The sequence below is a fragment of the Pelodiscus sinensis genome, unplaced genomic scaffold (assembly GCF_049634645.1).
Source record: "Pelodiscus sinensis isolate JC-2024 unplaced genomic scaffold, ASM4963464v1 ctg84, whole genome shotgun sequence".
Lineage (NCBI taxonomy): Eukaryota > Metazoa > Chordata > Testudines > Trionychidae > Pelodiscus > Pelodiscus sinensis.
In genome coordinates, this window is record NW_027465889.1 from 105,091 (window position 1) to 131,098 (window position 26,008).

The 26,008-nt window shown below is 47.7% G+C and overlaps 1 protein-coding gene across 2 annotated transcripts in view; it reads right to left on the minus strand.

Annotated features, from left to right (window-relative positions):
* Positions 1-26,008, minus strand: part of SEMA4F (ssemaphorin 4F) — a 130,888-nt gene that overhangs the window by 44,175 nt on the left and 60,705 nt on the right. For both annotated transcript variants that reach the window (XM_075916064.1, XM_075916066.1), the window contains exons 4-8: positions 15,816-15,914; positions 12,353-12,446; positions 11,788-11,907; positions 11,348-11,490; positions 7,049-7,224 (exon numbers count right to left, since the gene is read on the minus strand). In XM_075916064.1, the coding sequence (XP_075772179.1) occupies positions 7,049-7,224; positions 11,348-11,490; positions 11,788-11,907; positions 12,353-12,446; positions 15,816-15,914 (632 nt within the window). The remainder of the gene's footprint in view (positions 1-7,048; positions 7,225-11,347; positions 11,491-11,787; positions 11,908-12,352; positions 12,447-15,815; positions 15,915-26,008) is intronic.

Sequence of the window (26,008 nt, forward strand, 5' to 3'; positions counted from 1 at the left end):
TTCAAGAAAGATGTGGAGAAACTGGAGAGGGTCCAGAGAAGAGCAACGAGAATGATTAAAGGTCTAGAGAGCATGCTCTATGAGGGAAAGCTGAAGGAATTAGGTTTGTTTAGTTTCGAAAAGAGAAGATTGAGGGGGGACATGATAGCAGTTTTCAGGTATCTAAAAGGGTGTCATAAGGAGGAGAGAGAAAACTTGTTCATCTTGGCCTCTGAGGATAGAGCAAGAAGGAATGGGCTTAAACTGCAGCAAGGGAGGAACACATAGAGAAGGACTGGAGGCCAATCATCCAGTCCCCCAAGAACATGTTCCCCCCGGACCCTGCCCCAGATAAGAACAGTAGTCCTGACACTTCCTATTCCTGTGAGAGGCAAAGAGATCCACCTGAGGATGACCCCCCCCCTTAGACAATCTCCTCTAGTGCCTTGCCCTTGAGGGACCACTTGGGTGTTGTGAAAGTGCGACTGAGCATGTCCACCAGGACATTTGTGTTTTCCGGGAGGTATGCAGCCTCCAAATGAACGTCGTGAGCAATACAGAACTCCCAAAGGAGTAGTGCTTCTAGGGGAGAGGAGCGAGCTCCACCCTGTTTTCTGATATAAAACATTGCCACTATGTTGTCCATCAGGACTGAGACCATTTTGTGCCTCATGTCGGACAGGAATATGCGGCAGGCCAGCCTGACTGCCCAGAGCTCCCTGACATTTATGTGGCACTCCCACTCCTTGGGGGACCACATACCTTGTGTCCGGTGGTTGCCCAGATGCACTCCCCATCCTGTGTCCGATGCGTTGATGACAAGCCACGCTGTCGGGCTCTGGCTCACGAAAGGTACTCCCACACAAACCACGTCCTCTCGCATCCACCATTCTAGGGACTGGATGATCTCTTGGGGGAACTGTGAGGATTGAGTCCCACGGAGCCTGTGCCTGGTTGAACACTGGACTAACCAAGCTTGTAGAGGCCTGAGCCTCAACCTGGTGTGTCAGACCACATAGGAACAAGCTGCCATGTGACCAAGTAGCTTCATACAATTCCTTGCCATCATGATCGGGGAGGCTATGAGGCCTTGTATGATGAGACCCATATCTAGGAACCTGGCCTTGGCAAGAGAGGCAGTGGCTGTAGCTGAGTCCAAGTGGGCTCCCACAAATTCTATACCAGGTACCGGGGGGGAGAGGGCAAAGTGGTTGGTGCGCCATGATACGGTGCTTACGACGCCGTTGGCCCAATCCTTCCCTCTCCCAGTGCCGACATTCCTGGTGCCAACAAGGCCACCGGTGCTGAAGAGGTTCCTGGTGCCAAGGCCAGATAACTCATTTGCGTGTCTGGCCAGAGGCGCCGCCGGGTCCGGTGCCAGGGAAGAGACCAGGAGATAGTGAATTCTATAAGCTCCCTTGCAGCAAAGGTCTCAAGGGTTGATGGCCTGGCCACTTGGAGAATCTTCTCTTGGACCGGACTCCTTGGCTGCACCGAGCTCAACTGATGCCTGGAGGGACCAGGAGCGTCCAGGTGCCGAGGGGGTGAACTCCTCACCGAGTATGGTCTCAGTGCCGTCCCCTACACCCCTGCTTCCCAAGGGATCTTCCTCTGTGCCACCTCCTCTTCTTTAGCACCGGGGATTGAGATCTGTGCCACGGTCTTCTGTGGTGCCGAGATGTATACCGGTGCCACAGAGGATTCACTCACTGACGCCGATGCACTCCATACTATCAGTGCCCATTCCGATGCCAGCTGCAGCACAGACTCCATGAGAAGCAGCTTTAGGTGGGAATCACATACCCTCTTCGTGTGGGGCTTGAAACCTCTGCAGATTTTACAGGGGTCTGCAAGGTGACACTTTAGACAAGAGTCATGGGGGTCCCTGCAGGACATAGGTTTAGCACAATTCGCACAAGCTTTGAAACCCTGCGGCTCTGGCATTCCCCCTCCCCTGGAGGGGAGAGATGCGTGAAAAGAAAACACTAACTAACTGCTAAACTATTTACACATCAAACAAACTAACTACAAAGACAACTATGTACACACTGGGTACGATGGCGGAATAACGAAAACGCTCCAGCTACCATCATGGGTGGTAAGAAGGAATTGAGGGAGGGGAAGGCCAGCAGGGGTACTTATTCACCATTATGCTGGTGCCACTCTAGGGGCTCCCTGCTGGCCTGACGGATACTGTTGAGAAAAAAAGATTCCGGAATCCGTGCACACGGCGTGCGCACACCTAATTTGAATGCACTTGAGCAATCATTTGAAGAAGCAGCTAGACATACACAAGTCCACGGGTCCAGATTTAAAGCATCCGAGGGTGTAGAGAGCCTGGACAACCCCGTCTTGACCAGAATAATAATATCTGCATTGTCCAGCCCTGCCTTGACTGGACTAACGATGGCTGTCTTGACCAAAGCGCAGATTTCTAACAAAGCAAACCCAGGCCTAATTCAAGTCTGGTGTACGTACTCACATAGGCCAGGCTGAAGGAGGTTGGGGGGGGAGGGGAGCTTTGAGAGTCAGGAGTGCTTTAAACAATTGTCCATAGGTAGTGTGGTATAGTGAAACCACGCCAAGAATATTGGAAGAAACCTGGTACTGGTACATAACATTTCTGATAAGCAAAAATCACAGGTACAGCCATAGAACTGTCAATCAAGTATATAGTTTTTGCAACAGCTTCAATAGCAGGATGTATCCCAAATACGGGCATAATAGGTATCTTATACAATATGTAATGAATTGGTAGATATTAGTAGAACTAGCCAATTAGCCCGTCATAAAACAGGATTTTCAGGTCTTCTCTCCTGAGCTCTCTCGCTCTGTCTCTCTTCCTACTGCCTCCCCCCCCCCCCCGCTCTCCTCCGTCTCCTGCCTCTCTCTCCGTCTCTTTCTTTCTCTTCTTCCCCTCCTGCCTCTCACTCTCCCTTTCTCTTCTCCTCCTCCTGCCTCTCTCTCCCCTCTGTCTCTCCCCGCCCCCTTCCCTTTCCCCCCCGCCATGGCGCTTGGCTGAGTGCTGCCTGCTCAGCCGGGCGGCGGGGCAGTGATATACACAGCTGGGGCCGGGGACGTGTACATCACCGCCCCCCCTTCCCCTCCCACCGCAGGGGAGCCCAAACAGCCCCTTGTGCTGCTGGCTCCCCCGGCAGCCCGGCTGAGGGGCGCAGCACTCAGCTGAGTGCCACAGCAGAAGGGGAAGGGGAGTGGTGATGTACACGGCCCCGCCCCCTACCTGTGTACGTCACCGCCCTTCCCCCTTCCCCCCCCCCCCCCGTGGCGGCTCGGCTGAGAGTTGAGCACTCAGCTGGGCCGCTGCGGGGGAGGAGGGGAGGGGTAGTGACGTACACGGCCAGGAGGTGGGGCTGTCTATGTCACCGCCCCTCCCCCTCCCGCAGTGGCCCATTTGAGGGGCACACCACTCAGCACCACCCCCTGGCTGAGTACCTCACTGCCCCACCCCCCTTCCTGTCCCACCGGGCCCACCTGAGCGGTGCTCAGCTGGGCCCCGGCGGGGGAGCAAGCGGTGGCAAGTGGCCTGTGGCTGCACCCCCCCCCCCCTCGCCAGGTCTGTTTCCTGCCCCCCTCCTCCCGTCTAGCTCCACAGCCCCCGATCCCCCCCAGCTCTTCTTCCCACCCCCTCTTCCTGCCGGCCAGCCCCACTGCCCCTCCCCCCAGACACCCTCCTGCCAGCGCTGCTTCCCTCCCCGCTTCCTCTGGGAGCCCCCCCATCCTCTGCTACAGCCCCCGATACCCTCCCAGCTCTGCTTCCCACCCCCCTTCCAGCCAGCCCTGCCCCCTTCCTCTCCCTGCATGGCACTCCCCACATGTGCCGCTTGCCGCCGCTTGCTCCCCGCCGGGAACCAGCTGAGCGGCGCCAGCGCCACTCAGCTGGCCCTCGGCAGGAGCGCCGCTCAACAGGCCGGGGTGGCAAGCGGGGAGCGCGGACCCCAAAGGGCCGCCTGCCGTCACTTGCTCCCCTGCCGGGACCCAGCTGAGCGGCGCAGCGCTCGGCTGAAGCGCCACGGAGGGAGGGGACAGGGCGCTGATGTACACGGCCAGGAGGCGTAGCCGTTTACGTCAGCATCAGCGTCAGCGTTACAGACGCACAGACACTGGGCTAGTATACATATGATGACCAAGTCGAGTGTAAATATAGCTGTAGAAAAGACTCAGTGGGAGGGAGGGAGCCGGACTGACCAACAGGTCCTGCTAGAAGTAACAGGCCCTTCACACTGGCTGCAGCAGTGCATGGTGTCCTGATGGGTGAAGTGTCCTAGCTTCCCTTGGATCTAAAAATGGAACCACGTGACACTGGGTGCTGAGGGAGTTGGCAGATGTCATTGCGGAGCCTTTGATCATTATCTCTGAAAACTCCTGGAGATTGGGAGAGGTCCCGGATGATTGGAAAAAGGCAAATGTAGGGCCCAGCTTCAAAAAAGGGAAGAACAATCCAGAGAACTACAGACCAGTCAGCCTCACCTCAGTCCCTGGAAAAATCATGGAGGGGATCCTCAAGGAATTCATTTTGAACACGTGGAAGAGGGGAATGTGATCAGGAATAGTCAGCATGGATTCACAAAGGGAAAGTCGTGCCTGACCAATCTGATTAGCTTCTGTGATGAGGTAACTGGCTCTGTGGACATGGGGAAATCAGTGAATATGATAGACCTTGACTTTAGCAAAGCTTTTGATACGGTCTCCCACAATATTCTTGCCAGCAAGTTAAGGAAGTTTGGACTGGATAAATGAACTGTAAAGTGGCTGGAAAGCTGGCTAAATTGTCAGGCTCAATGGGTAGTGATTAGCGGCTCGATGTCTGGTTGGCGGTCAGTTTGAAGCAGAGTGCCTCCAGAATCGGTTCTAGGGCCAGTTTTGTTCAACATCTTTATTAATGACCTGGATGAGGGGATGGGTTGCACCCTCAGCAAGTTTGCAGATGACACTAAGCTGGGGGGAGAGTTAGATATACTGCAGCATAGGGATAGAGTTCAGAGTGACCTAGATAAATTGGAGGATTGGGCCAAAAGAAATCTGATGAGGTTCAACAAGAACAAGTGCAGAGTCCTGCACTTGGGACGAAAGAATCCCAAGTATTGTTACAGGCAGGGGACCAACTGGCTAAGATTACAATGGATGAGATATATGAGTCAACAGGGCACCCTTGTAGCCAAGAAGGCTAATGGCATATTAGGGTGCATTAGGAGGAGCATTTTCAGTAGATCCAGAGATGTGATTATTCCCTTTATTCGGCTCTGGTGAGGCCACATCTGGAATACTGTGTCCAGTTCTGGGCCTCTTCCCCACACAGAAAGGATGTGGACGCATTGGAGAGGATCCATTGGAGGGCAATCAAAATGATTAGGGGAATGGAGCACATGACCTATGAGAATAGGCTGAGGGATTTGGGCTTATTTAGTCTACAGAAGAGAAGAGCGAGGGGGGATTTGATAGCAACCTTCAACTTCCTGAAGGGAGGCCGTTCTCAGTGGGGGCAGGTGGCAGAACAAGGAGCAATGGTCTCAAGTTTCAGTGGAGGAGGTCTAGATTGGATATTAGGAAAAACTATTTCACTAGGAGGGTGATGAAGTACTGGAATGGGTTACTGGCGTGGGTCGAGGGGATGGAATCTCCATCCCTAAGGGTTTTTAAAACTCGGCTTGACAAAGCCCTGGCTAGAATAATTTAATTGGGATTGGTCCTGCTTTGGGCAGTAGGTTGGACTCAATACCTCCTGAGGTCTCTTCCAGCCCTAGGATTCTATGACGTGAAAACTACTACCATGTCCCCTCTCAGTCTTCTCTTTTCTAAACTAAACAAGCCCAATTCTTTCAGACTTCCCTCACAGTTCATGTTCTCTAGACTTTCAATCATTTTGTTGCTTTTCTCTGGACTTTTTCCAATTTCTCCACTTCTTTCTTAAAATGTGGTGCTCAGAACTGGGCACAATACTTCAATTAAGGCCTAATCAGTGCAGAGTAGAGTGAAAGAATCATTTGTCATGTCTTGCTCACAACACTCCTGTTAATGTATCCCAGATTCATGTTTGCTTTTTTTGCAACAGTCATGCTACTGACTCATATTTAGCTTGTGCTAAGACCCCTAGATCCCTTTCTGCAGTACTTCTTCCTAGATAGTCGCTTCCCATTCTGGCTACATCTAGACTGGCATGATTTTCCGCAAATGCTTTTAACGGAAAAGTTTTCTGTTAAAAGCATTTGCGGAAAAGAGTGTGTAGATTGGCACGGACGCTTTTCCGCAAAAGCACTTTTTGCAGAAAAGCGTCCGTGCCAATCTAGATGCACTTTTCCGCAAAAAAGCTCCAATCGCCATTTTCGCGATCGGGGCTTTTTTACACAAAACAAATCTGAGCTGTCTACACTGGCCCTTTTGCGCAAAAGCTTTGCGCAAAAGGACTTTTGCCCGAACGGGAGCAGAGCAGTATTTCCGCAAGAAGCCCTGATTTCAGACAGTAGGAAGTCAGTGTTCTTGCGAAAATTCAAGTGCCCAGTGTAGACAGCTGGCAAATTTTTCCGCAAAAGCACTTGCTTTTGCGAAAAAACTTGCCAGTCTAGACACAGCCTCTGTGTATGTGAAACTGATTATTCCTTCCTAAGTAGAGTACTTTGCATTTGTCCCTATTGAACGTCATCCTTGCACACATGGATCGTGTGTGCTTCAGAAGAGCAGACTCTGTGAGGATAAGCACTCAAAAAGAAACCAAAGCTCCCCAAAACAGTGTTCACAGATTAAAATGATCTGAGGTACACACAAAATGAACAGCCCTAACTAGGAGTGAAGAGGAAAAAAAAGCAAGGATTAAAGAACCAGGATTCTCCCACATGCTACTTTAGCACCTGTAAGGAAACCAGAAGTTGTAAGGATTTTGACTGCTTGTTGTATCCATCTCATGCAATGCAGTGTTCCACGCAAGATTTCCACAGGAACTCAGACTTGGTATGCAGAGCACAGGCATATTAGGAGACTGAGGATGAGTCTCCTTTGCACACTGAGTCCACTTTCCCTTCAGTGACCCCAGGGCAGAGCTAGGAAAGGCGCTCACCTCTGGGCTGAGAAGATACCGTAGAACACGGCAGAAGTCCCGTTCACAGAATGCAGGGTAAATACATCCTTCAATAGATTGAAGTCAATTCCACTCTCTGGATCTGAGCAAACCAGCTGGGTCTTTAGGAAAGTTGTCCACCGCTTCTGCAGGGTCTTCAGGCCTCCCAAGTCCCCCTAAAGAGAGAGCATGAAGGAGACATTTACACTCAGGAGGAAAAGGATTGATCTGCTGCCCAGCTTGTAGCAGGAGCTTATCTTAACCTATGCACGCACCTTAGGCACCCTTCTGTCTAAACATGAGCACTGCTCTTTCACTGCGGGTGCTATGACTAACAGGTCCATGCCAGCATCCTCAAACACAGGAGAAGGCAGCCCCAAGATTAGGGCAGGATAGTTAGATACAGTCAGACTAGAAATAAAGCATCTATTTCTGTCCATTACCAAGCAATGCGCTGGAGTCTCCTTCGCTGACAGACTTTAAATCAAGGTGGGGGGCTGGACTCAATGACCTCTTGAGGTCCCTTCCAGTCCTATTATTCTATGATTCTATGAAATAATACAATCGACTGGCCCGTGGCCCGTGGCGAGTAGATTGCAACCCGGAAGAGCTGGGTTCGGGCGATCTGCGCGTGCGCAGATTGCTGGACAGCGCGGCTGGCAAGCGGGGCTCATTGCGGTTTGGCAAGCCCTGCTAATAAGCCAACAGGACCAGCTGGTATTCCCTCAAGAGTTTTGAAGGAATTTATATAAAAAATTGCAGAGCTAATACCCTATCACTTACATCAGCCTCAGCAGTCAAAAAGCTAACAAAACCATTAGGAAAGGGATAGATAAGAAGACAGAAAACATCATAATGGCACAATGTAAATCCATGTTATTCCCACACCTTGAATACTATATGTAATTCTGGCCATCTTGTTTCAAAAAATATGAGCTAGAACTTGAAAAAGTAGAGAGAACAGTAACAAAATTGATGAGGGGTACGGAACAACTTCCACAGGAGGCGAGATTAGAAAGACTGGAACTGATGAATTTAGAAAAGAGAAGATTAAGGGGGAAGGGGATGCTATGCCAGAAGTCTATAAAATCACAAATGGTGCAGAGAAAGAGCATAAAACTAGTATTATTTAACTCCTTCACACAATCAGGGTCATCTGATGGAATTAACAGGTGGCAGATTTAAAATGAACAATGCACAGCCAACCTGTGGAACTCCTTCTTAGGGGATCATAGAATCATAGAATAATAGGACTGGAAGGGACCTCGAGAGGTCATCGAGTCCAGCCCCCCGCCCTCAAGGCAGGATCAAGCTCCGTCTACACCATCCCTGACAGATGTCTATCTAACCTGTTCTTAAATATCTCCAGAGAGGGAGATTCCACCACCTCCCTTGGCAATTTATTCCAATATTTGACCACCCTGACAGTTAGGAATTTTTTCCTAATGTCCAATCTAAACCTCCCCTGCTGCACTTTAAGCCCATTACTCCTTGTCCTGTCCTCAGAAACCAAGAGGAACAAATTTTCTCCTTCCTCCTTGTGACACCCTTTTAGATATTTGAAAACCGCTATCATGTCCCCCCTTAATCTTCTTTTTTCCAAACTAAACAAGCCCAGTTCATGAAGCCTGGCTTCATAGGTCATGTTCTCTAGACCTTTAATCATTCTTGTCGCTCTTCTCTGTACCCTTTCCAATTTCTCCACATCTTTCTTGAAATGTGGCGCCCAGAACTGGACACAGTACTCCAGCTGAGGTCTAACCAGCGCAGAGTAGAGCAGAAGAATGACATCTCGTGTCTTGCTCATAACACACGTGTTAATGCATCCCAGAATCATGTTTGCTTTCTTTGCAACAGCATTACACTGCTGATTCATATTCAACTTGTTGTCCACTATAACCCCTAGATCCCTTTCTGCTGTACCTCTTCCCAGACAGTCGCTTCCCATCTTGTATGTATGAAACTGATTGTTCCTTCCTAAGTGGAGCACTTTGCATTTGTCTTTATTAACTTCATCCTATTTACTTCAGACCATTTCTCCAATTTGTCCAGGTCATTTTGAATTGACCCTATCCTCCTGATTATTCGCAACCCCTCCCAGCTTGGTATCATCTGCAAACTTAATAAGCGTACTTACTATACCAATATCTAAATCGTTGATGAAGATATTGAACAGAGCCGGTCCCAAAACAGACTCCTGCGGAACCCCATTTGTTATGCCTTTCCAGCAGGATTGTGAACCATTAATAACTAATTCTGAGTACGGTTTAACAGCCAGTTATGCACCCACCTTATAGTAGCCCCATCTAAGTTGTATTTACCTAGTTTATTGATAAGAATATCACGAGAGACAGTATCAAAATCTTTACTAAAGTCTAGGTATACCACATCCACCGCTTCTCCCCTATCCACAAGACTCGTTATCCTATTAAAGAAAGCTATCAGATTGGTTTGACATGATTTGTTCTTTACAAATCCATGCTGGCTGTTCACTATTACCTTGCCACTTTCCAAGTGTTTACAGATGATTTCCTTAATTACTTGCTCCATTATCTTCCCTGGCACAGAAGTTAAACTAACTGGTCTGTAGTTTCCTGGGTTGTTCTTATTTCCCTTTTTATAGATGGGCCCTTTTCCAGTCCTCTAGAATCTCTCCTGTCTCCCATGATTTTCCAAAGATGATAGCTACAGGCTCAGATACCTCCTCTATCAGCTCATTGAGTATTCTAGGATGCATTTCATCAGGGCCTGATGACTTGCAGGCATCTAACTTTTCTAGGTGATTTTTAACTTGTTCTTTTTTTATTTTACCTTCTAAAACTACCCCCTTCCCACTAGCATTCACTATGTTAGGTGTTCCTTCAGACTTCTCGGTGAAGACCGAAACAAAGTCGTCATTGAGCATCTCTGCCATTTCCAAGTTTCCTGTTACTGTTTCTCCCTCCTCACTGACCAGTGGGCCTACCCTCTCCTTGGTCTTCCTCTTGCTTCTAATGTATTTATAAAAAGTCTTCTTGTTTCCCTTTATTTCGGTAGCTAGTTTGAGCTCATTCTGTGCCTTTGCCTTTCTAATGTTGCCCCTGCATTCCTGTGCTGTTTGCCTATATTCGTCCTTTTTAATTTGTCCTACTTTCCATTTTTTATGACTCCTTTTTTATTTTTAGATCATGCAAGATCTTGTGGTTAAGCCAAGGCAGTCTTTTGCCACATTTTCTATCTTTTCGACACATCGGAATAGCTTGCTTTTGGGCTCTTAACAATGTCCCTTTGAAAAACTGCCAACTCTCCTCAGTTGTTTTTCCCCTAAGTCTCCATTCCCATGGGACCTTACCTATCAGCTCTCTGAGATTACCAAAATCCGCCTTCCTGTCCATTGTCTCTATTTTGCTGTTCTCCCTTCTACCCTTCCTTAGAATTGTGAACTCTATGATTTCTGATCACTTTCACCCAAGCTGCCTTCCACTTTGAAATTCTCAACTAGTTCGTCCTTATTTCTTAGGGTGAAATCTAGAACATCTTCCCCCCCGGTAGCTTTTGCATATCTTCTTCCACAAAAAAATTGCAGTGTAGCCGTAGTCCTAGAGAGAAAAGGGGTTCCCACGTTGACACCACTGCCTTCAGGTGGCACCAGGACATATTATGCTCCGGACAGCATTACAACAGCGAGATGTAAATGAGGGCCTGGCCACATACCCTCACTGCACTTGTCACCCACACACCTGCCGGGTGTGACACTGTTCCAACCAGCGGCATTGGGACTACTTACAGAGAGAATAAAAAATCTGCTCTACAGCCTAAACTACTACCCAGCTGGCTTTTGGCTCATGAAGTAGCACAGTGGTACATAACCTTTTTTCATTCGGGACGCCGAATTTGGTGGAGCAAAAAAACCAACAAAAAACAAACAAACAGGAAGTGGCTCCTTTAAGTGTCGGGCCGCAGCTGCTCTCCTGCCACATATACATTGAACACCGAGCCGAGAAGCCAGGAAAAGCAGCCGGCCAGATCCAAGTGCTGCAATCCCCTAGGAACCCCACGGGTTGCGCACCGCTGAAGTAGAGGCTCATGCGCTAAGCTCCAGAGCTCTCCGGTTCAATTCTGTCTGTCAGTGTTACACACCTCCCATGGGTTCTTCTGGCAGAACCAGGTTGCCCGTTCTGGTGTCCTGACCAGATTAGGATAATTACCTTTTGCCCACCCTCCTGAGAGTAGGAGAGACTTAGACCAGCAGCATGGAAGCTTCCACTGCCTGTGAGCCCATCCCTCCCCCCGTGCATATGGGAGCCCTGGGGGTTGTACCTTGCAAACTCTGGCCACGCGTGGGACCTTCACTTGTTCATAGCTGTCATACTCCCTGGCTGTCTCCATGAAGAAGAAATAGATTGTGTCATCCTCTCCACTCTCACTCCCTCTCAAGAAAGTGGAGCCCACAAAGTCAGGGTCTAGGGATACAGGTGAGAGACAATCACAACAGGAAATGACCCAACTGAGGCCAAAGGCCCCCCCCCCCCCCCCACACACACACACGCAAGCGCCACTGTTTCTGGGCAAAGAGGCCAGAGTACTGATATCCCCCTACCTGGCCAGGCCACTCTGAGGGGTCAAAAGGAGATAGGGTTGACTTGGCATCTTCTCTGTTTCATTGGCCAGTGAAGGTCTCCAAGCCTCCCACCCCATGCCCCTCAGACGCATCTGACTCTTCTTCTCTGGCAAGGGCTGCATCTCCATTGGTCACTCACCATTCAGCCAGGTCATTGAGATCTCAGTCCGGATGCGCTCCTCGAGGATTCCTGTTGCTCTGGAGATGATGGGCTGTGTCCCCAGGAAGTTGCTGACAGTGGCAGCATACAACACCCCATCTAGAAATAGGTGCAAGATGTGACAGATATGAAAGACAGGAACTAATGTGCAACAAATGGAAAGCAGGTGGGAGGGAGGGAGGTGCACTGTGGCCAGGCTGTAATGCAGAGTGATACCTTCATCTGGAAGGAAAACAAAGCAAATTGGACCTTGATGTAACATCTGGATGACAAGGAGAGGCCGGATTTTATCCCATTTTACACCCAGGTTGAGCAGCTGTTTCAGAATGTTAGTGGCTACCCCTTATGGCCTCTACACCAACCCAGTCACATGGCGCCAGGCATCTCCCTAAGACTCAGTCACTGCACTCTGCCTTGCTCCCCATGGCTCAGTCACAGATCAGATAGCAGGGGGGCCTTGGGCCTGGGTAGCCTCAGCCTGGGAAGCTCCCTGCACTCAGTTCCAGACTAAACCAAAATGGCACTGACACTATGACAAACGTACCAACCATGACAGCTGCTGACTCTTGTGTAGGCTCGAAGGGACATCTCCCCCGGCCACTTTCCTGACGCTCCACAGTGCTGAAATTGGCCACGCTCTGTAATAAAAGCAAATAAAGTTAAGTTACTCTGCTTGGGCAGGGACGACACATGGGAAGGACACGAGGGGGGCACATGCCCCCTGACACCATGGGCAAGAGGGGCAGAAAGCCAGCTAGCAGGGCCAGAGCCTCTGGGCTTGGAGGAGTAGGTGGGGAGGAGTGGGTGCAGCAGTGGCAGGGGAAAGCAGAGTGACTCTAGCTCCTTTGGCTCCAGCTCCCAGCTTGTCACTCAGGGGAGAGGGCAGGACTGACCCCGGCACTCACTGGCCAGAAGCAGAGAAAGCTAGGGCTCAGTCATAGAATCACAGGGTTGGCAGAGACCTCAGGGGTCATCGAGACCAGCCTCCTGCCCATAGCAGGGCCCACCCCAACTCAACCATCCCAGCCAGAGCTTTGTCCAGCCGTGCCTTAAAAACCTCTAGGGATAGAGATTCCCCCCCTCCCTAGGGAACCATCCCAGTGCTTCCCCACCTGCGTAGTGAAACAGTTTTTCCTAATATCAAATTAATGGAGATTGCCTATCTCCTAGAACTGGAAGGAAAAGGTCCATCAAGTCCAGTCCCCTGCCTTCACAGCAGGACCAAGTACCATCCTGACAAATATTTGCCCCAAGTTCCTAAATGGCCTCTGCAAGGATTGAACTCACAACGCTGGGTTTAGCAGGCCAATGCTCAAACCACTGAGCTATTCATCCCCCTAACCTAAGCTTCCCCCACTGCAACTTGAGACCATTGCTCCTCAATCTGTCATTTTACACAATCTGTTGCCATTGAGAACAGCCTCTTTGGAACCTCCCTGCAGGGAAATGAAGGGTGCGCTCAAATCCCCCTCGCTCTTCTCTTCTGCAGACTAAACAAGCCCAAATCCCTCTGCCTCTCCTCATAGGTCATGTGCTCCAGCCCACTAATTACGTCTGTTGCCCTCTACTGGAATTTCTCCAGATGTAGCCTCACCAGAGCCGAATCTAGGGAAGTGATTATTCCCATAGATCTGCCTGCAATGCTCCTCCTAATGCACCCTAATATGCCATTAGCCGTCTTGTTTTTGTTGAATAAAAGCAGTTCCACGAGCGATTCCTGTGGCACTGTTTGATACTGGGCCCTGAGTACTGCCCATTGAGCCCAGCGATCTAGAAAGCTTTCGATCCACTTTATAGTCCATTCCTTAGTTTGCTGGTAAGAATATTGTACCTTGAATACCCTGACTTTAGCAAAGCTTTTGATACAGTCTCAAAAGGGTAGGACACATCCACTGTTCTCCCCATGTCCACAGAGCCAGTTGGGTTGGTCAGGGAGGACTTGCCTTTGGTGATTCCATGCTGACTCTTCCTGATCACCTTCCTCTTCATCAAGTGTTTCAAAATGGATTCTTGAGCATGTACGCCATGATTTTTCCAGGGACTGAGGTGAGGTCTGTAGTTCCCCAAATCCTCTTTCTTCCCTTTTTTAAAGACAGTCACTACATTTGTCTTTCCCCAAACCACCTCTGACATCCCCCAGTCACCAAGATTTTTCTAAGACAATCGCCAATGGCTCTGCAATCACATCACCCAACTCCCTTAGCAAGCTCCAATTCATTAGATCCAGCCTCCTGGACTTTTCAAAATAGTCAAACAACTGTTCTTTTATCCCTGAGTGCTGCTCACCTCCTCCTCATACAGTGCCACCCAGTGCAGCAGTCTGGGAGCTGACCTTGTCTGTGAAGACAAAGGCAAAAACAGCATTGAGCACTTCCCACAACATCTGTCACTAGGTTACCTCCCTCATCCAGTAAGGACCTTGTGGTTTCCCTCACCACCCTCTTATTGCTAACATGCCTACAGAAGCCTTCTTGTTACCCTTCACATCCCTTGCTAGCTGCAACTCCAGCTGTGCTTTGGCCTTCCTGATTACAGCCCTGCATGCTCAAGCCACGTTTTTATGCTCCTCTATAGTCATTTGTCCAAGTTTCCACTTCTTTTGAGCTTCCTTTTTCTGTTTGTTTAAGCTCACTGAAGATTTCTCTGTTAAGCCAAGCTAGTTGTCTACCATATTTGCTGTTCTTTCTGCATATTGGCATGGTTTGTTCCTCTGTCCTTGATAAGGCTTCTTTAAAATACAACTAACTCTCTTGGACTCCTTTTGCCCTCATATTAGCCTCCCAAGGGATCCTGTGGGTAACATTTCCCTGACGGAGTCAAAGTCTGCTTTTCTCAAGTCCAGGGTCTGTATTTTGCTGTTCTCGTTCATTCCTTATGTCTGGATCTAAACTCAACCGTCTCATGGACATCGCTGCCCAGGTGGCCACCTATGTCCACTTCCCTGTTTGTGAACAGCAGGTCAACACTCTCCAAAAACTTCCTGGATCATGTGCTCTGTTGTATTGCTCTCCCAGCAGATGTCAGGGTGACTGAAGTCCCCTAGGAGAACCAGGGACTGTGATTTGGAAACTTCAGTTAGATGTCTGAAGAAAGCCTCGTCTGCCTCATCCTCCTGCTCTGGTGGTCTATGGCAGACGCCCATCACGGCATCAATCTTACTGGTTTCGCCTTTAATCTTAACTCTCAACAGGCCTTTTCCCCCAGTTTCATACTGGAGCTCTGGGCAATTAATTGTACTGCCCTCTTGTGCAGTGCAACTCCTCCACCTTTTCTCTTTGGCCAGTCCTTCCTGAATAGTTTCTACCCTTCCAGGACTGTGCTCCCATCATGCAAGTACCCCAAGTCTCCGTTATTCCAGTCACATCAGACTTTCGGGGCTGTGCCAGGACTTCCAATTCCTCCTGTTTGTTTCCCAGGCTTCTTGCATCACTCCACTTCCCCCGCTGCTGCCCCTGAGTGAGGGGAGGCCCAACTCCTGCTGCCAGTGCCAGAGCCCCACTAATCCCCCAGGCTGCCTCTCTTGGGAAGCGGAGAATTGGAGAAGAGGCAGGGTGGGGGTAGCTCAGGGATGGAGGGGGGTTGTCTCGGCCCTCCCACATGCCAGGGGTGGCACAGGAAGGGCTGTCGTGTGGCTGGTGCCTGCCTGTGTCTCTCGCCAGCAGTTGCCCCTAGGTTTGGGGTGGGGGCAACAGACACCATTTCCTTTATGACTGTCTGGGATGGGATATGCGGACAATAACTCACTTCCTCTGCAAAATGGGGACACTACTGCCCTAGCTCACCATGAGGCTGAGGGTGATACATTAAAGCCTCTGAAGGCTCAAACTAGGACGATGGAGCAACAGAAAAGCCTCATTAGCTTCCACATTAGGTTCATTCTTCTTGATCTCTGTCCATTTCCCCAAGCAGGCAGCACTGGACTCTTCTCCTGGCTTCTTCAGGTAGCTGGGACAGCTCATTCAACACCCCCCAACACACCTTACACCGGACGGGCAGGGGGCACTTACAATGAAGCCGCATTGCGGATCGAAAGCAAAGGTCCCACAGGCGAAGAGGTGGGTCTCATCAGCAAACTCCAGAATGCGGATATAATTGTGACACTCCACCTGCAAGGAGAGAGTAAACAGCCATGACACTGGACCTGTCAAAAAGGCCCCTCAAACCACTGATATCCTTGCATGGAACCCTCTTACTCATGTAAACAGTAATTGCAGGGAAGAAACTCAAAGCCAAGTCAGTGGGTGACAGAACTACAATTCCCAGCATTCGAGAACACTATCTGAGGTATGTCATGCCCATGAATATGCACAGCTACAAAGAAGCAACTAGGACAGGGGTTGCCAACCCGCGGCTCGCGAGCTGCATGCGGCTCGTGAAGAAAAAAAAACTGCGGTTCCTCATGGAACTGCTCAGGTCAGCCGCTCTCACGGCCAGACAACTGAGAGCTGCATGCGTGTTCACAGCCCCCAGTGCACTGCATCATATCCTGCACGTGCAGGCCGGGTCACACACAGCGTCCCAGACTGCACGTGCTCAGGCAGCTGCAGCGGTGAGGGCTCCGGGGGCGGCGGCGCCAGCAGCAGTTCCGGGACCTGGGCATAAGGTTAGTGGGGGAGGGGGATTGGGTTAGAGCAGGGAGGGCAGGTGTCTGGCTCTGGGGAAAGGGAGGGGGATTGGGTTGGGGGGTGCACCTGGCTCTGGGGAAGGGGAGGGGGATTGGGTTAGAGCGGGGGAAGAGGGGGTGGTGCCTGGGAGAGGGCAGGGGAAGAGCAACCCCGGATCCCCAGGTACTGGCCTCAGCTGACTCTGTCCCCTCCCCCTGGCTACACTCCCCCCTCCCCCAGGAGTACCCCTCCCCAGCACCCTGTCCCCTGCCCCCACCAGCACAGTTGGGGCCACATTAGTGAGGCTTGGGGTTTTTTGGAGCAGCTGTTTTTTTGCATCTCACTTGTGTGGCCCTGACTGACTTTTCTGTGGGTCAGTGACCCCTGACTCAAAACAGGTTCCCCACCCCTCTCATAAATAAAGACAACGCTGAAACATTTTGTGTTTGACATAGTATTTTATTTAAAAATGAAGCCTGGCCAACACGCCCCCATCTGGCCACAGCATCGTAACATTCCTGCACACACCCCCAGATTCCAAACCTGAGCCTTTGGGGATGTGAGAGGCTCAGGACAGGGGGTTTCTGTACTGAGCCTCTCACATCCCCAAACTCCTGCACCTCCACATCCCCAGTCTTCTGCCACAACACTCCTGCATCACCCACACACTGAAAATCTGTGTCCCGAGCCCATCATACTCCCAACCTCCCTGCCCTGAGCCCCCTCATGCACCCCAGCCCAAACTCCTACACCCTCACAGCCACAAGCCTGCGGCTTTGCTCAGCACCCCACCCCTCCCCCTGAGCCCAACACTCCCCAGCCTGGAGCCCCCTCCCTGAGCCAGCATCCTCTTCTCTACTTCCTCCTGCACCCAAATCCCCTCCCAAAGCTTGTACCTCTCACCCCTTCCCAGTGCTTTTTTTGTGATGGTATGCCCTGGGACGGTGTACTGGCACCTATTTTCCCACAGCCCATTTTTTTCCCCCCTCAACAACTCTCTCTCCCCTCCCGCCCCCCAGTACATGGCCCTTCGCACTCTATCCACTGCTGTTCTGGCTCTTCGTCTCTAACGGGTTGGCCACCCCTGAACTAGGAGATTCTTTACCATGAAGGATGATGGCCTTGACATCATAGAAATGCAGGCTGGAATAGACTTTGAGAAGTCATGAAGTTCTATCATTTCACTGAGGCAGGACCAGGTAAACCTCACTGGCAGGGTGTTTGGGCTACCTGTTCTTTAAAACATCCAGTGAAGGAGGTTCCATAATGCATAGACTCAAAGGTCAAAAAGGACCATCATGATCATGTAGTCTGACCTCTTGCACATCAGAGGCCACTGAACTGCACCCATCCACCCCATAATAGATCCCTAACCTCTGCTTAAGGTACTGAAGTCCTCTAATTGCAGATTTTACAACTTCAAGTTAGAGACTCAACCTCCCTTAGAAGCCTGTTCTAGAGCTTAACTACCTGTATGGTTAGAAAGTTTTTCCTAATACAGTAGAACCCCCATTGTCCTAACCTTCATTAGCCACCTCTCTGTATTCCCTGAACTGAGCCCTGCCCATTCTCCTGATTATCAGAATTTTTGATTATCTGATCTGTCCCCCCATTAGATCAAATACATGAGGTTCCACTGTACCAAATGAAATCTCCTTTGCTGCAGATGAAGTCTAATACTTCTTGTCCTATCATCACTGGACATGGAGAACAACTGATCACTGTCCCCTTTATAGCAGCCTTTAACATAAAAATGTCCATATTGAGTCAGACCAACGGCACATCTACGCCAGTGTCCTGTCTCCAGACAGAGGTCAATGCCAGGTGCCCAGAGGGAATGAACAGAACTCTGTTAGGTTTAGGACTGTCGCTGCACATTGAGCAGATGCTTTGAGAGAATTACTCACTACGGGTGTGTCTAGACCACACCCCTCTTTCGACAGAGGGATGTAAATTAGGCACTTCAAAATTGCAAATGAACCCAGGATTTGAAGTTTACAGGATCTTTCGAAAAAGCCTTCCCTTTTCGAAAGAACTGCATCTAGACTGCGATTTTACGGTCAAAATAGCACTTTTTCAAAAGAGCAAATCATTACGTGAGTATGCAAATGAAGCACAGGAAATTCAAATCCCAGCTTCATTTGCAATTTCGAAGTGTCTAATTTACATCCCTCTGGCAAAAGAGGGACATAATCTAGACACAGCCTATGACTCTAAGGTTTCTTTCTTGAGTGCTAGCAGTTAATTTACACCCCATCATGTTAGATGGATAATTGGGATAAGGTTTTCCAAAGTGCATGACTTTACATTTATTAACATTTGAACATGTTGAACAGCACTGGCTCCAGTACAGATCCCTGGGAGACACCACTATTTACCTCCCTCCATTCTGAACACTGACCATTTATTCCTACTCTTTGTTACTTGTTTTTTAACCAGTTACTGAGCACATGAGAGGACCTTCCCTTTTACCCCATGACAGCTTCCTTTGCTTAAGAGCCTTTGGTGAGGTCAAAAGCCTTCTGAAAATTTAAAGTACACTATATCCACTGCATCCTCCTTGTCCACCTGCTTATTGATGCCCTCAGAGAATTCTAGTAGACTGCTGAAGCATGATTTCCCTTTACAAAAAACATGCTGACTCTTCCTCAACAAATTGTGTTTATCTGTGTCTGAATTCTGTTCTTTACTATAGTTTCAACTAATTTTCTTGGTAATGAAGTGAGGCTCATGGACCTACAATTGCGAAGATTACTTCTGGAACCTTTTTCTACAAATTGTTGTCATATTCGCTATCCTTGAGTCATCCGGTAGAGAAGCTGATTTAAATTATAGGTTATATCCACAAGTTAGTATCTGCAATTTCACATTTGAGTTTCTTCCAATGTCAGTTTTCTTAAGACTAACATGCCCAGTTTCTTTTAACCTTTCCTCATAAGTCAAGTTTTCTAAACATTTTATTTTTCTTGCTCTCCCCTGGGCTCTCTCTAATTTGTCTATATCTTGCCTGAAGTATGGTGCCTAGAACTGGACACAGAACTTCAGCTGAGGCCTCAGCATGCCAAACAAAGCAGGTTAATTACCTTTATGGCAAGGTAGGAGCCTAGAGCCCAGATTTCCAACTCTTGAATGCTGAGAAATTAAAGGAGAAATTTTACCCTGTTTTGCTACAGCAGGATCCTTTGATCATGTAGTGCACTATTGAGTGCACTGACTAGGGCAGGAATGGGGCAGGCCGGTCATGAACTCTATTCCGTATGGAGCACACCACTGGTTCTCAAACCCAAAACCTAATAAACATTACTATCCTCAGTCCCCAATATCACCTCATACCCTGTTTGAAGCCAAACAGACCATAGAATCATAGAACACTAGAACTGGAGGAGATCTTGAGAGATCGAGTCCAGTCCCCTGCCCTCATAGCAGGACCCAGTACCATCTAGACTGTCCCTGATAGATGTCTATCTGATAGATGTCCATCTAACCTGCTCTTAAATATCTCCAGAGACAGAGATTCCACAACCTCCCTAGGCAATGTATTCCAGTGTTTAACCACCCTGACAGTTAGGAAGTTTTTCCTAATGTCTAATCAAAACCTCCCTTGCTGCAGTTTAAGCCCATTGCTTCTTGTCCTATCCCCAGAGGCCAAGGACAACAATTTTTCTCCCTCCTCTTTGTGACACTCTTTTAGATATCTGAAAACTGCTATCATATCCCCTCTCAGTCTTCTCCTTTCCTAACTAAGCCCAATTCTTTTAGTCTTTCTTCATAGGTCATGGTTTCTACACCTTTAATCATTCTTTTAACTCTTCTCAGGACCTTCTCCAATTTCTCCACATCTTTCTTGAAATGTGGTGCACAGACCTGGACACAATACTCCAACTGAGGCCTAATCAGTGCAGGGTAGAGTGGAAGAATCATTCCTTCTCGTGTCTTGTTCACAACACTCCTTCTCCCTTATCCACAAGACTCATTATCCTATCAAAGAAGGATGTCAGATTGATTTGACATAATTTGTGCTTAACAAATCCATGCTGGCTGTTACCTATCACCTTATTATCTTCCAGGTGTTTGCAGATGAATTCCTTAATTACTTGCTCCATTATCGTCCCTGGCACAGAAGTTAAACTGACTGGTCTGTAGTTTCCCGGGTAACTCTTATTTCCCTTTTTATAGATGAACATTATATTTGCCCTTTTCCAGTCTTCTGGAATCTTCCTGTCTTCCATGATTTTTCAAAGATGATAGCTAAAGACTCAGATACTTCCTCTATCAGGTCCTTGAGTATTCTAGGACAGTGTTTTTCAACCAGTGGTACGAGTACCCTTGGGGTACTCAAGAGAAGTCTGGGAGGTATGTCAACAACTGAAATTTGGAGAAAACTGAATTTTTGTTTTAAGTTTTACAGCGCTTTATTATTTTTGTACTTTTTACACCCAAAAATTTCATCGCCCACCCAGCTACGATTAAGTTGTTTCAACAAACGTGTTGCAATGGTAGAAAAAAATTTGGTGTGTCTGAAAACTAGGTACTGAGGTACTTTTTTTTTTAAGGGGTACTTTATAAAAAAAAGTTGAAAAACACTGTTCTAGGATGCATTAATCAGGCCCTGGTGACATGCAGACATCTACCTTTTCTAAGTGATTTTTAACTTGTTCTTTTTTTATTTTATCTTCTAAACCTACCCCATTCTCACTAGTATTCACTATGTTAGGCATTCCTTCATCATCAGACTTCTTGGTGAAGACCAAAACAAAGACGTCATGAAGCACCTCTGCCATTTCCAAATTTCCTGTTACTGTTTCTCCCTCCCCACGCAGCAATGGGCCTGCCCTGTCCTCAGTCTTCCTCTTGCTTCTAGAATATTTATAGAAAGACTTCTTATTTCCATTGCTGCAGCTCTGAAGACTCCTGTAGCCCTCAAACTCAAAAATCAAGTGTGATTGGCTGGGCAAGCTTGTGTCCAGAGGGGTAGGGCAGAGAGATTACCATAAAGGAAATATTGCCACAGTGCAGGGGGCAGTCAGCACCTGCTAGCTAAAAAGTCCTCCCCATGACTCCTCCCTGTGCCACCCCAGCCTGATGCCCACCTACATCTCTTGGCAGCAGCTACTTTAGGAAATGGTACCAAATTTGAAGTGCTCCAAGGCCAGAGGTTTATTATTATTTAAAACAAACATCACAGAGCCAGATTGCATTTCCTCCTATCAATATGCTTCGAATGACCAGGGGAAATTCCTCTGCTTCTCTCTTTTAACGCTACTAAAATTAATACAGCGAAGCAGGGAAAGGGTCAGTAAAATTCAATGAGAAAAACACATCTGAATTCAGCTCATGAAAGGAGCCCAAGAGTTGCCTGTATCACTGCCCCACCACTCCACCCCTCTTTTTTCTCTCCATAACTGTTGGCTGAACCCACTTTCAAGGTCTGGTTTTAAAATAGTTCCCAATTCTGCCAACAGCTAGGCTACGTCTACACTGGCACCCTTTTCCGGAAATGCTTAAAATGGAACAGTTTTCTGTTATAAGTATTTCCGGAAAAAGCACGTCTACATTGGCAGGATGCTTTTCCGTAAAAGCACTTTTTCCGGAAAAGCGTCCGTGGCCAATGTAGACGCGCTTTTCCGGAAAAAAGCCCCGATCGTCATTTTCGCGATTGTGGATTTTTTGCGGAAAAGACTACTGTGCTGTCTATACTGGCCCTTTTCCGGAACAGTTTTTACGGAAAAGGACTTTTGCCCGAATGGGAGCAGCATAGTTTTTCCGGAAAAACATTGACAATTTTACAGTAGCTCATCATTGCTTTTCCGAAAAAGCAAGCGGCCAGTGTAGACAGCTCGCAGCTTATTCCGGAAAAGCAGCCGCTTTTCCGGAATAAGTGGCCCAGTGTAGACACAGCCCTGCAGGAGAGTGGGTCATAGATTTGCTACCACACAGTGCCTCCTTGTGGTGAGGTCCAGCACTACAGCCCTGCATCCTCCCTCTCTACCTCCTGACTTCGGGGGTCTGTGCAGTGACTTGGCCCAGCAGGCAGCATGGCCAGGCTAAGAATGCCACTAGAAAAGCCAGTGATTTCTTCTGACTGCAGTGGAAAATCAAAGAGCCAGAAACTTTGACATGACACTTCCCACAGGTTGAGAGCAGGCTTTGGGCAGGTACAAGAGGTTATTTTTCAAATCCAATTATGAATGTTTGGAAACAGGCCACGGATGTGTCTGGATGGATGTCTCAGGCACACAGACTCTATACGAGTAGGCACTCACCCAGCCCAAGCACTGAGAATTGCTATAATTGCCCTCAAATTGCATGTGGCTGAACCACAATTTAAAGGCTGCTGCATCAATCAAATTCTTAGCACCACAGCAGCCAGGCTAACCTCTAAAATGCTTCTCCCAGACCAGACTGACATGTAGAAAAGAGGCCTGGCAGCAACCCAGTTCGTCAGACGCAGCGTCAAGGGGATTAACGGTCACAAACACAAGGCTCACTTGACTGGAACAGTGATGCACACTGCCTGGTTATTCACCTGAGGAGTCAGCACCAGCTGTTTCAGAGAAAGGTAGGAACATCCCTCGCCCCCTGAAGACAGTAAAGGACTCACCAGCCAGGAGAGAAGTTGCTGGTTTATACATAATGCAGGAGGGCCTCTTTTGTACATATGGTTGGTTTATCAGAGAAACATCTCACCTTCCTCTGAACCCTGACAAGCTCCAGGATACACTCTGGCAAGGGAAGTTTTATAATAGCTTTATTGGGCATTGTGTGTAAAAAGTGTCCAATCAGTTTTAAACCAGTTTCTTTTCGATTTCATTGACTCTCCTTGTCTGTATTGGGAGAGGCTTTCTGATCTACCATTCACCTAGATAGTGATTTTGCACGACAATAGCACCAACCATGTAGGCTTTCCCAAGGTCCACAGCACAGGCCAAGGCCCAGAGAACTTACACAATCTTTCACATCCTCACTAGCACCCTCAACTAATTACACACGGTGCTGATCCTTTTACCATCTCCTCACACGGAAGTCTTTTTCCACTCCTAATTCACAACCTCTTAGAACATAACAGCAGCCATACTGGGTTAGACCAAGGTCCATCTAGTCCAGTATCCTGTCTGCTGACAGTGGCCAATACCACATGCCCCAGAGGGAGGGATCACAATAGGTAATCCTCACATGATCCCTCCTGTCACCCACCTCCAGAAAAACAGACACTAGGGACACCATACCTACCCATCCTGGCTAATAGCTATTGATGGACCAAACCTCCATGAATCTATTTGGCTCTTTTTTGAACCCTGTTAAAGTTCTAGCCTTCACAACATCCTCTGGCAAGGAGTTCCACAGGTTGACAGTGCACTGAGTAAAGAAAAACTTCCTTTTGTTTGATTTAAAACTGCTTCCTATTAATTTTATTTGGTGACCTCATGTTCTTATATTGTGGGAATAAGTAAATACTTTTCCTTATTCACTTTTTCCATACCAGTCATGATTTTATAGACTTCTATCATATCCCCCCTTAGTCTCCTCTTTTGTAAGCTGAAAAGTCCAAGTCTTTTTAATCTCTCTTCATATGGGACCCATTCCAAACCCCTCATCATTTTTGTTGCCCTTTTCTGAACCTTTTCTAATGCCAGTATATATTTTGTAGATGAACTGACCACATCTATACACAGTATTCAAGATGTAGATGTACCATGGTTTTATATAGAGGCAATAACATATTTTCTGTCTTATTAAAAAAGGGATAGAAAATGACTCCTAACATTCTATTTGCTTTTTTGACTGCCACTGCATACCGAGTGGATGTTTTCAGAGAACTACCCACAATGACTCCAAGATCTCTCTCGAGTAGTTGTAGCTAAATTGGTCCCCATCATATTGTATGTATAGCTGGGATTGATTATATTTTCCAGTGTGCATTACTTTACATTTATCTACATTAAATTTCATTTGCCATTTTGTTGTCCAATCACCCTTAGTTCAGTGAGATCTCTTTAAAGCTCTTCACAGGCTGCTTTGGTCTTAACTCTCTTGAGCAGTTTGGGATCATCTGCAAATTTTGACACCTCACTGTTTACCCCTTTCTCTAGACCATTTAATAAATAAATTGAATAGGATGGGTCCCAGTACACACAGACCCTTGGAGGACCCCACTGGTTACCTTTCTCCACTCAGAAAACTGACCATTTATTCCTACCCTTTGTTTCCTGTCTTAACCAGTTACCAGTCCACGAAGGGACCTTCCTTCTTATTCCATGACAACTTACTTTACTTAAGAGCCTTTGGTGAGGGACCTTGTCAAAGGCTTTCTGGAAATCTAAGTACACTATATCCACCGGATCCCCCTTGTCCACATGAGTGCTGACCCCCCTCAAAGAACTCTAGCAGATTAGTAAGGCATGATTTCCCTTTACAGAAATCATGTTGACTTTCCCCCAACATATTATGTTCATCCACATGCCAGACAATTTTATTCTTTACTATAGTTTCAGCTAATTTGCCTGGTACTAACATTAGACTTACCAGTCTGTAATTGCTGGGATCACCTCTAGAGCCTTTTTAAAAATATTAGTGTCACGTTAGCTATCTGCCAGTCATTAGGTATAGAAAGCTGATTTAAAGGATAAGTTACAAACCACAATTAATAGTCCTGCAATTTCCCATTTGAGTTCTTTCAGAACTCTTGGGTGAATGCCATCTGGTTCCGGTGACTTGTTACTGTTAAGTTTATCAATTTGTTCCAAAACCTCCTCTAACGACACCTCAATCTGGGACAATTTCTCAGATTTGTCACCTAAAAAGAATGGCTCAGGTTTGAGAATCTCTTCAATATCCTCGGCTGTGAAGACTGAAGCAGAGAATTCATTTAGCTTCTCCGCTATGACTTTATCATCTTTAAGTGCTCTTTTAGCATCTCGATCGTCCAAGAGCCCCAATGATTGTTTAACTGGTTTCTTGCTTCTTATGTACTTAAACATTTTAGTATTACTTTTTGAGTTTTTGTCTAGTTGTTCTTTAAACTCCTTTTTGACTTATTATATTTTTACACTTAATTTGACAAAGCTTATGGTCCTTTCTATTTTCCTCACTAGGATCTGACTTCCACTTTTTTGAATATACCTTTCTAATCTATCACTGCTTCTTTTACCTGGTTAAGCCAAACCACAGTGGCACTTTTTAGATTCTCTTCCCTCAAATATCCTCTACTACTTTGGTTAACCCACCCGAAAATCCCCTCCTTTTTTTCCCTCGGTAAGCAGAACTGATTCGGATATCCCAGGTGAATATATGCCATTGATTCCTATCATGGCATTATAGCTCTGAGTATCCTTCGAAACCAGTCCTTAAATATCCTGACACATGTTGCTTACTTTTATTATGTCCTAGAAGATTTACCCAGTGTTGCCTGAGTCCTTAAACTAATTTTTTTTTGGAAAATAAAATGAAAACGTCCATTCTTCATTTCAATCAGTGCTCTGGGGAGGAGATGCGGCTGTGGGATTCAGTCTGCAGGCTGGCCCAGGGAGAGAGGACTACCCCAGCCCTCTCTCACCACAGCAACTTGTGCCAGGTGAGAAGCGCCTCTCTATGGCCAT